Source organism: Calypte anna, chromosome 5A, assembly GCF_003957555.1.
Source record: "Calypte anna isolate BGI_N300 chromosome 5A, bCalAnn1_v1.p, whole genome shotgun sequence".
Classification (NCBI taxonomy): Eukaryota; Metazoa; Chordata; class Aves; order Apodiformes; family Trochilidae; genus Calypte; species Calypte anna.
The window spans coordinates 41,850,966-41,862,075 of record NC_044251.1 but is presented as its reverse complement, the minus strand read 5'-3'; the positions used below and the strand labels follow the sequence as shown (position 1 = coordinate 41,862,075).

General features: G+C 47.3%; 1 protein-coding gene across 1 annotated transcript; it reads left to right on the top strand.

Moving 5' to 3' along the window:
• Window positions 1–374: 374 nt before the first annotated feature.
• On the top strand, window positions 375–9,684 carry LRR1 (leucine rich repeat protein 1). The gene is made up of 4 exons (XM_030452032.1): window positions 375–577; window positions 655–753; window positions 4,991–5,718; window positions 8,684–9,684. Exons 1-4 carry the CDS (start codon window positions 398–400, stop codon window positions 8,934–8,936), a joined length of 1,260 nt encoding a protein of 419 aa, XP_030307892.1. The 5' UTR covers window positions 375–397; the 3' UTR covers window positions 8,937–9,684.
• Window positions 9,685–11,110: the final 1,426 nt, after the last annotated feature.

Below are 11,110 nucleotides of genomic sequence, written 5' to 3'. Positions count from 1 at the left end.
TCCCACCTGGTACCCTCTTTTCTGCCATTCTGTGTCCCCTCACACCCACCATCCCCTCACATCCCTCCCACCCTCACACGACCCTTCCCGCCGAGGCGGTCCCTCCGCCTCCTCTGGGGAGCGCCAGCGCACAGCCCCGCGATGAGGTCTCCCCGCTCGGGCTGTCCGCGGCTGCCGGTGCTCCCGGCTACCGCCTCCCTCCCTTGCCGCCTTACGAGCCCTCCCGCCGGGCGGCTCCGCTCACCCTGATCGGCGGCGAGCGGGCGGGCGGGCGGCGGGGGATGAGGCTGGGGAGCCCGGCATCGCGGCGGGCGCCCGTCCACGGTGAAGCTCCGGAGGCCCCGGGGCGGGGCCGCGCCGCTTTCCCGCCCCTGAGCGGGGCCGTTGGTCGGCGGGGATGCGGCTGCAGTGCGAGGTGGAGGTGGTCAGCCGGCTCCTGCCCACCTGCGGGCTGCGAGGCCGTGGCCGCGGGACCAGGGCGCTCCTCTCGCTCGGCCGCCCGCCCGGACGGGCTGAGGGCGGCGGGGTTTACCTGATGGTGTGCACGGCGCGGGACCGGGTCGGTGCTCGCTATAAGGTAGGGGACGGAGGGAAAAGCGGGAGCGGGGCTGGGTCCTTCCTTTCAGCTGTTTAAACCCTCGCTGTGCCCCGCAGGTGCAGGAGAACATCGAGCGGTTCTTTACCCGGTTCGTGGAGGAGGGCAAGGCCACTGTGCGCCTGCGGGAGCCCGCCGTGGACGTCTGCCTCAGCAAGGTGGGTGTGGGGGCCAAGGCTGCCGAGCCCGCAGAACCAGGAGTCGGTTCTGGGGTGCCCTGGACCCGGTCGACCCCGAGCGAGCGCCGTGTGGAGGCGGCGGTGTGGGTCGGGGAGGTACCGGGCTGGTCCCGGAGGGTCCAGGATGTCGGTTCGGGGGCCGGCCGGCCGGTACCACACAGCCTCGTCTGAGCTGCCACGGTTTTGGCATGGGAGATGTAAGCTTGAAGGAGCTCGGCTTTGTGTATCGTCAGCAGGCTACAGCCAAAAGGGAGATATAAGGCAGCTCACTCGTTTTGTGCCAGGAGGGCTGAGCCCAGTTTTTTTGCTGGGTTGTGTTCCGATTCCCACTTCTGCTCCCCATGGAGAAGCAGTAGGAGTAAAGTTAATTCCACCTGTAATTCTCCATCTTTTATTTAGAAAGCAGCAGCTTTTTTCATCTCTCTGTTACAATGTCCTGCTCTTCAGCCATGAGTTCCATCAAGCAGGTCATTGCTTACAGGCTTGCTAACTAAAAACTGGAAAATGTTCGTGTTTTGGTGGATAATCAGGGTGCCCACTGTGGTTTTCAAAGCTGGAGACACACAGTATGGATCAGCAGCACAGGCACCATTTCACCTTCATGCTTAGCTGGTAGTAGGACTTGTTAATGTATTAATTTACAGTTTATGTGATATTTGGAAGCTGAAGAGTGTTTTTAATAATACTAAACTCACAAAGAAATCACATATTAATGTTTCAATGTTGTTGCAGTGGTATTTTCTGTTTTTATTCCCATAATCTTTTGTAGCCATGTAGAAGAGTAAAGCAGGACAGCTTTTCTAACACCTGGAAGTTAGGATATGTAAATAAAAGAAAATAATACTGATTTATTTTATATATAGAAAAGCGTTTTGACTTTCTGTTGCAACAGTAATTCTTAGGCCTGAAGGAGACCCTTCAGTCATTTCAGTGATGTCAGACTGAGCAGATGTTTGTCGGACTGAGCAGTTGTTATCAGGAGAAGTGAAGCTTACTCCTGAAGCAGAATGTTTTCTCAAAGGGCTTGTCCAAGGAGAAGTGCACAGGGTGTGTTTAAACTGCAGCTGCAACAGGCACTGACAACAGCCCTACCAGAGAGGAGAAGAGCTTGGGGCAGGCTGCAAGGTCTGCTTGGGAAACAGGGTGAATGGCTCTGTCCTCAGGACAGTGAGTTCCTGAAAAGAACACGAATAGGACCCAGCAAGAAAGAAAAAGTGTTTATTTTATTGGGAATAAGACTGAATGTAAGTTTGAATATAGCTCTGGTAGCCCAAGATTTTGCAGGATGATGGTGATCTGGAAATAATAGTGCAAGAGTGAAGTCTTTGGTGGTAAGGAAGGCAGTCTTAATTTGATGAAGAGAGCAGGTCACCTTACAGGCTTAATTAAAAAAGAAGCAGTGTGTGTCCAAATCCAATTAAGTTTTTTCTCCTCAGAAGCAAACGTGCTGTGTATCTTGCAAAACAAAAACTCGTGCATGTTGTGTTAAATCCAGACTAACTTCTTGTTCTGCATTCTTTGAGTATTGCTGCTGGAGTGTGAGGAGTCAGAAAGTTTTACCTCAGAATAAAGGTACAAAAGCAGGCCTGTTGTAAGAGGAGCTATGAGTAGTGTCAAATGAGACAGGAAAAATCTGTGCCTTAGTGCTTTAAGATCTGGTTTAGATTACTTTATGGGCCCTGTAAGGAACTTGTGACAGACATTGATTCAGTGCAGGCAGTAATTTTGTTAAGAACTCTTCTCTCTTGTTCTCCATGTAAGAAATTGGTTCTTGCTGTTGTTAGGCTGAAAAGAAAGTCTCAACCAAATCTAATAAAACAGGAGTTGGACCAATGACCAGAGTAGCTCTGAGGAGGCTACTCCCCATATTTAGCATAAGGTTTGTCCTCATAGGTTCAAGCTCCAAGAACAAATCCTCTAGATTCTTCCAAAGCTGTATGACATGCTCCATATCCAAAAACCCAACTTAGAGATGATTGATAATTTTCCCATAGAGCTTCTGCTGGTTTTTCATAATTTCATCACAAGAAGGCTTCTCAGCTCTCAGAAACTTTGCAGAAAAGAGATTTCCAGGTGTGACCATGCCAACTCTGTGCTATTACTGTGCAATCCCCCTGTCTCTGTACTCTGCTAGATGGTGTTCAGCCACATCCAAAGTGAAGTGGAGAAACATCAGTCTGGAGCATTCAGCCCCAGAGTGAAAAATAATGAAGTCACTGTGGGTTTGTTTTTTCCCCCCCTTCAGCAAGCCTGTGCCTGCTGCATTGCATGCAAACTGGTGTAATCTCTGATTGCCTTGTCATCATTCATTTAGCTCTGAAACAAGAGACTTGTAAGGCATTAGCACAGATTAACCTCTCTTCCACACATCTTTTCTCTGGTTGAGGCTTCAGACTGAGGGCAGAAAGTTATGTCCTGAGCACTTCCAACTTTGCTTTGCTTTTTTTCTTAGGTGTGTCTTAGTGTTTTTCTCAGGATTTCTCAACAACAAGGTTTACAGATGCTACGTTTACCTTTACAAAGGTAACGTGGAGGTTTCACAACACAACCTGAAATCTCAGAAACCTCAAGGTTTCAGAACACAAAGTGCTCTTATTTTGTAGTAACATGAAGAGTGTAAACCTAATCTTAATGCCCTAGACCTTTTGGCTACAAGAAACAGGTACCTGTTGCATCACATGCTTTGAGATCAAAGAAATACTGCATGTAACTCAGCTCTGATCTATACTTATTTCTTTTATTTGGTCTTTACAGATCTGGGAGGACTTTTTCTCCTTCCTTTCTAATTTAGTTAGCTACTTCCTAGCCTTGGAAACGTGACACATCTGCCTCTTGTGAGAGAGTTAGAGCAGCATCCAAGTCCAGTCCAAGCTTTAGTCCTAAGCTAAAGGTTTTAGTTAGACTGGCTGAGATAATGAACACTCTGGTCTTGGTTAAAAAAAAGGTTTTTGTTGTGCAAGTTGAGGATATCCCATCAGGAGGTAAGGTATCCTGATGGGATATCCCATCAGGAGGTAATCAGGAGGAGATTAGTGGAGCATGGGATGGCTGAGGAGAGCAGTCCCTAGGTTAGTGATGCAGTCAAATGAATTTGACCTTCAGTCTCTTTATATCACATTCAGAAGTTGCCAAGGTCATTGCTCTGTGTTAGGTGCTTGTGGCATGTTATATAAACGTGTTCTGGACACTCTAGAATTTGGTATAAACAACTACATTGAGGAGCAAAAACTGTTTTTTGGGTGTAGGAATGGGTGTCACTAGGCTGGGGTGAGTTAGGGCTGGGAGCAGAGTGCAGACCTCTCGACTGAGACATGCCAAAACTCCACACTTGTTCTTTGATGCAATGAGAAATGACTTTTTACTTGTAGGGTGCAGCATGATTTTGATTTTAGAATCCCCTCTGTAGCTTCCCGGCTGCAGGTCGGCTTGAACAGAGACTTGCTGGGAAATTTAGCAGAGATTGGTCACCCTGTTATTGGTTAAATTGTATCACTACCACAAATGCATGGCAGCTCTCTTGACCTTTATTTAAGCTACTGGTCACCTGATATCCATTGATCTGACTCGCTGAGTTACTGCCATTATATTAGATCCCACCTAAAGCAAAATTGGGCAACTGTTTGCAGAAGGACTGCAAATAAATCTCCTTTTGTTTGATACCAGAAGAACCAGAGAGCTGTGTGGAACCCGAAGCACTCACTTACCCTGCCTTGGAGCTTTCCACCTTCCCTTAGGTTACATTTAACCTCAGCTTCCCTCCTTTTCATTCCTCACAACTTTCAGAAATGATTGCTTCAACTTTCAGATTGCTTCTTTCCCCCTGTGTGTTTTTATAAACTATCCCTGTTTGGTGTTGCAGCTTAGGAAGATCACAGTGCACCAGGCTTTTTTTTTTCTTTCTTTTTTCTCTGTACTTTATTTCCAGTTGTGAATTCGGTGCTTTGTACCTTTTTGGAGTAAAGCAAGGCAGTTTGTTTGATCTAGATTATTCAGAGGGGTTGTAACTTCTCATTGAAACCACATCCCATTTGTTCTTAAACAGAGTAAACAGCCCCATCACCCCAGTGAGCTGTGTCCCTTTCCCATTTCATTGCCCTGCTGAGTTGCATCTCCTGATACACGTACAGAAATGGTTCAGAAGGTGTTTAGCACAAATGAGCAAAAGAATAATGAACTTTTAATTCCACATTTGTGTTTCCCCCCCAAATCCCTTTAGGCAAATGCCAGCAATTTAAAGAATTTCCTCTCAGCCGTGAGACTGGCTCACCAAGGGACAGACGTAGGAGCTCTCCCGCTCTCAGCTTTGGTACCAGCCAAGACCTCAGAAGTTGAAAAACCAAAGACAAAAATGATCATAACGTCCAGAAGGGACTATCCTCTCACCAAAAACTTCCCTTACTCCCTGGAACACCTCCAGACCTCCTACTGCAAACTGGCTCGGATCGACACTCGTGTGCTTTGTCTGAAGAAACTGAGAAAACTCGACCTGAGTCACAATCACATCAAGCAGCTGCCGGCGACCATCGGTGACCTGGTTTGTCTTCAGGAGCTTAATTTGCACGACAATCACCTGGAGTCGTTCAGTGGGGCCCTCTGCAACTCCACCCTTCAGAAATCTCTCCAGTCCTTGGACCTCAGCCAGAACAAAATCAAAGCTCTTCCCATTCAGTTCTGCCAGCTGCGGGCACTGGTGAATTTAAAGCTGGATGACAACGAGATGATTAGGTTGCCATTCAAGATGGGCCAGTTAGATCATCTGCGCTTCCTCTCAGCAGCTCGAAACAAACTTCCCTTCTTGCCCAGTGATTTTAGGAAACTCTGCCTTGAGAGCTTGGATCTCTTTGGCAATCCTTTTGAACAGCCTAACCCCCTCGTCCCCAACATACAACTGAAAATACCTTTGACTTTGCTGGAGTGTGCTGCCAGAGCAGCTGTGAACTACAGGTAAGAGTAATGTGACAGGTACATAGGCACCTTCTCTTCTTTCAAACCCCTCAGGTCTAAACTCTCCTGACTTGGTTTTTAGTTTTTTTCCTGTCAGTGGATGTTGCTCTTCACCTGTTAAAAATCATAAAGCTTTGAATTCCACTTGCAAAATCATCCCTTTGCTGAACAGGAGAACAGTAAATGTGTGGTGCAGAAGCTTTTAAAGCAAGATGTAGATTGAAATGGTTTTTACCCACAAAATGGGGGCACCATGAGAGAGTATTCTTGCCCAGACCTGAGAAAAGATTTAAGTTCTACAATGCTGAATCACTTCTGGCATGAAGAGTTTGTGTTACAGTGGGTTTTGTGGCACAGATGGTATTTTGTGTTGGGCTTTGGCTTGGATATTGCTTTCAGACATGGTTGCCCTTCATCTTGTGCTCACATTCAAGTCCCTCTAAGCTGTCCCTTTCCATGTGGGAATAGTGTGTTGGCAAAAGGCTGCCCTCTGCCCTGCAGCTCCTCTGCTTTAGGCAGGACCTTACCCAAGCCGAGCAGTATTACAAAATACCACGAGGTGGCTTCTGAGAGGCTGAACCGGCTGCTGGGAGTTAGCATTACATCCTGCAGGCTTCTCCTTGCCTCGGGTTTGCCTTGAGCTGTTGGTTTCCTTTGTTGTTGGAGCTGTCTGAGACAGAGAAGCCCAGTTCTGAGGTAATTTTAAAATCTATCACTTCACCAAGTCAGCCTCCCCCTTGCCAGGCTGCTTAGGATCAGTTTTGTCTCCTTCCCCCACACCTCTTACGTAGCACTGCCTGTGATCTGTGTGGTGTGAGCTGCTGCTACAAGATGGAAAAGAGTAAGGGGAACAGAAAGAGGGTGAGAGACAGCCTGGAAGTGCTCCTCATCTACATTCTGTGCTCATTCCTGCCTTGGGGGTGGGGAGTGCCCCATAAACCTGGGCTAATTGCTTAGAAGCCTGTGCTGAAGGTGTCCACAAGCATGCAGGGCACACCCTGGAAATGAGCTGAGCAACCAAATGTTCTGCTTCCAATCTTATCCACTTCTGACCTTGCTGATATTATTAGAGTAGTTAAACTCCTTTCCCAGGTTCACAGAAATTGTAGTGTGTTTGGTATAAATGCTGTTAAGGCATGTTGTGGGCTTTTGTTTTGGCTTGTTTTTTTTCTAGGGTATATAATCACTCAATACTGGTCAGATTTGGGGCTCAGTTACCTAAGGTTACCCCATCACTAATTCAGCCTGCAGCAAGCTGTGAGGAAATGGCACCACACAGAACCAAAAAAAGGCAAGAGGGCAATGGAAACACTCCCCTTGTCTGTGGGTCTGTGATGATTAGGAGGCAACACTGGTCAGAATGGTCCTGATTTTCTTAAATGGGGAAAAAAAGTCTTAACAAGTGGGTTAAAGCTATTGTCCAACATTCACTGGAGCTGAGAACTAAGAAAAAATGAGAAACAGAAGCAGCAGTGAGCTGTAGAGACCTTGGGAAAGGAAGAAACCAGAAGGAGGGAAGATGTGAAAGCAAATGTTTGGAAATCAGTCTTCATAGTGGCACTCTGGACAAGCTCCAGAGCTGTGGTGATGCTTTTCCTGACATGGAAAAGGATGTTCTGAAATTGTGGTGGTGAAAAAAACCACAGCCCATAGGAGTCTTAGCTATGTGAATGATGGTATGGAGAAAGAATGGGGAAGATGTAGGTGTAGTCAGGATGTGAGTCAGTGAAACCCATCCTGTGAGCCTCGGGTGACAGCTGCCCACTGGGTGCACACACTTTCAAGTTACCACGACAAAACACTGCAGGGAAATCAGGTATTTTGTAAGCAAAACCCACACTCTGGTGTGAATTTATGAAGAAGCAATTCTCCTTCCTGTCTCTGGATGTCATTATTGACACGAAGGACAAAATGAGCACTGTATCAAGAGGACTTTAACTGCCTGCAAACTGCACTTTAGCAACTACATTTGTAGAACGTTTGTTTTTATCTCCCATTTTCCCTTCACGTTGTGTTTTTATACTATTACTTCTTCATGTTAGAGAGTGAGGAGTAAATTGGGAGTGCTTTGTCAGGCCAGGGTGTAATACAGTGACTTTCCTGACTAACGTGAGGGAAAAGCAGCTCCCTGCCCAGTTGTCTCACTATTCTTTGTCTCCTTTTTAATTTGGTTAATTCTCTATTGCTGTGACACAGGCAGTTAGGATTGGTGTCACTCCCTGGTTCTTCCCAGTGTCTTCTGGAGTTCAAGTCCTTGGTACTTACAGGAAGGACATGGACCTGAGGGAGTGGGTCCAGGGGAGGGCTGGAAAAATGATCAGGGGGCTGGAACACCTCTGCTATGGAACCAGGCTGAGGAATTGGGGGTGTGCAGCCTGGAGACCTCACAGTGACCTTCCAGTATCTGAGGGGCTACAGGGAGGATGGAGAGGGACTGTGTGCAAGGGCCTGGAGGGATGGGATGAGGGAAAATGGGTTTAAATTAGAGAAAAATAAGTTTAGATTGGATGTGAGGAACAAGTTGTGTCCCATGAGGGCAGTGGCACAATGGCACAGGGTGCCCAGGGAGGGGGTTGAGGTCTCATCCCTGGAGATATTCAAGGTGAGGCTTGAGGAGGCTCTGAGCAACCTGATCTAGGTGAGGGTGTCCCTGATACTGCAGGGGGGTTGGGACCTGCAGAGGGCCCTGACAACCCCAATTATTCCCTGATTCTCCTTAAGGGTCAGTAATGTGGTTGTGTGTTTTTAGTGACTGTTTTGGTTAGTAGTGTACAATAAAGTCCAAATTAGCTACAGTTAATCCAATTAACTAAGTTTAATTTTACAAATCTGACTTTGCAAGTGGCAGAATTCGAGACTTACCTTGTCAAGAAGGTGTTTCTGCCCTCTGTGTGGCGTGATGCTGCGTTGGGGTGACATTGGTTAATCCTGTGGGGAATTCACAGTTCCTGCTTTCATCCAACAGGATCCCTTATGGTTGTCATCTCCTTCCTTCTCACCTGTGTGAAGATCTGGACGTGGCTAAAACATGCCAGTGTGGAAGTGCCTGCCTGAGCAGCTTCATCCAGATCACAGTGACCATGAACCTCCACCACGTGGCTCACACCGTGGTCCTGGTGGATAACATGGGAGGGACAGAAGCACCCATCATCTCCTACTTCTGCTCTCTGCACTGCTATTCCCAGTTCCTGGATAGGTACCTGCAGAGTAATGGGTGACCACGAATGGGTGTAAAAGCCCTGCCTGAAATTCTGCCCAGTGAGGGAGGAGCATGAAATTGGTTTTGTTGTTACCCACTGGTGCTGTCCCAGGGCATTTGCTGCCCATGGCACACACCAGTCCTGCAGTGAGGGGCACGGTCAGCCTGGTCCTGTGGCTTCACTGTTCCTTCTCCACTGGAATCTCTTTGGTTGGAATAAAAAGTGATGTTTAGCTCAGATTAACCTTCCTTCCTTAGAATGCATTTTGCTTTCTTTTTCCTGTTGGTGTGTTGGGAGTATCAGGACAGTTTCTTTTCTTCCTCCTGGCTAGGAGAAGGCAGCTGGGCACGTGTCAAACTGCCTCACTCACACCTGAGGCTCTGAGCTCTGCCTGCAGAAGGTGACTGTGTTGACTTGACCACTGGATTGGACTCTTCCCAACTTTACTGCAGAGCAGCTTGGTGTAAGATGTCAGGAGAAGGAATCCCAGTGTGAGCAGTTCAGAACTGGTCACATCATTTTCCAGGTGCTTTTTGAAAAAACAAACAAAAAAAATGCTCAGTTACAGCATTCTCACTTCAAGCAGGGACCAGCACTGCTGGGTTTTTTTTTACCAGAGCAAATGTTTTTGGTTTTATCTCTTTGTTATATAAGAAATGTCTTTTTCTAGGTATGTGACCTAAGCTTTGTTTCTTAACTCTCACATTTTAAAGATTCTCGAATTGTTCACTGTGTCAAATTTATTAAATTTTGAACCCCCTTCCATATACACCTGAATTGTGTTTTCTCTAACAGGTTTTCCACCCAGTGTTTTCTAGGAATTAGCTCCTGGCTTTTTCCCTGGGGAACGTTGAGCCCTTGAGTACCCTCACCCTCATTTCATGTCTTGTCAGCTGGCCCATGGCTGAGGTATCCAAGCAGCACTGAACAGAAGTCCCTTTGAGAAGACCTTGGGCATCCCATGTCCTGCAGTGTGAGGTGGCTTGGAGGGACCATGTTACAGTGTTGAAGCAGTACAGGTTGCCCAGCAGTGAATCTCATCTTTTTAGGAAAAATACACCACTGTGGTAATTATGTGTAGTTTCAATGGGGAAAGGAGACATTGGTAGTTATAAGTGCAGAACTGCTCCAGGCTGGGCTTCAGGTGACAGCTAGATGGGATGTGCAGCCTGCAGGGTGGCAGCAGGCTTTGGAAGAAGGTGCTGGCTTGCAGGTAGCACTTAACACCTCCTGTGTGAGCACAAACTTCTTTTTCATGTTTTGAAAATCATCAGTTTCAAACTCTTTGCTAAGATGAGAGATTCACAGCGAAAATAAATATTGAAGCTCGCCTACTGAAGAGCTCTTTGCTTTGACAAGGCCAGGAGATGCATCCTCCTCAGGAAGAGGAACCTTTATTCCAGAAATATTCTGTGTTATTGAACCTTTCTGCCAACATCAAAGTAACTTGACTGTGTTCTCTTCATACAGTGCTTGTAAAACAGTAATTTTTAAGCAACCACAGGAAGATTCGGATGAATCACTCCTTCTATCTTGCTCTTCAACTACAGAAAACCTGTGAGGAGAGAGAAAGCTGAAGTGTGCCTGTTTACCTCAACACTCATCTCTGGAAACTGCTGCAGAGCCAGCCCTGGGAGGTTTTAAATAGTCATATGTTAATGCTGTTGTAAAGGGAGAGAGAGAGATCTCCTCCTGATTGCAGCAGCCTGCAGATTACTCATTTGGAAAAATACCTTTGAGGTGGAGTGCATGATTAAGAGGAGGGAAGTAGAGCAGACAGAGAAATTCAGCCTCCTGTGAGACTCCTGGAGGATTTTGGATGCAGATGTGTGGGTGTCTGTGCAGTGGCCAGGAGCCTCCTGGGGAGGAGGAGGAGGCAGCACCTGCCTGGCCCCGGGCACTGGTGAGGGATGGGTGGGCTTGGGCAGTACTGTGGGAAGTCCTCCTGTGTGGGGAGGAGGGAGCAGCTGTGGGGGGAAGGCCAAGGGAGTGCAGGCTCTCAGCATGAAAAAAGGCATGGGAAAGGCCTGTTGGTATGGGAATGTTTTGGAATGGGAATGCTGGTATAGGAATGTTTTGCTGTCAGCTCTGCACTTGCTGCTTTGTTTTGGTTTTTTTATTTAGATCCCCTGTGTGTGTACCCCAGGGTGCTGCTATCTCTGAAGCGACTGCCATCCTCCAAACTGAGCTGG

Excerpts from the sequence above, each read along its gene's own strand:
- LRR1 (XM_030452032.1), top strand. The coding sequence starts at position 398 with ATGCGGCTGCAGTGCGAGGTGGAGGTGGTCAGCCGGCTCCTGCCCACC. Across the intron at positions 578-654 it reads GGGTCGGTGCTCGCTATAAG|GTGCAGGAGAACATCGAGCG; the intron begins GTAGGGGACGGA and ends TGTGCCCCGCAG. Across the intron at positions 5,719-8,683 it reads AGAGCAGCTGTGAACTACAG|GATCCCTTATGGTTGTCATC; the intron begins GTAAGAGTAATG and ends TTCATCCAACAG.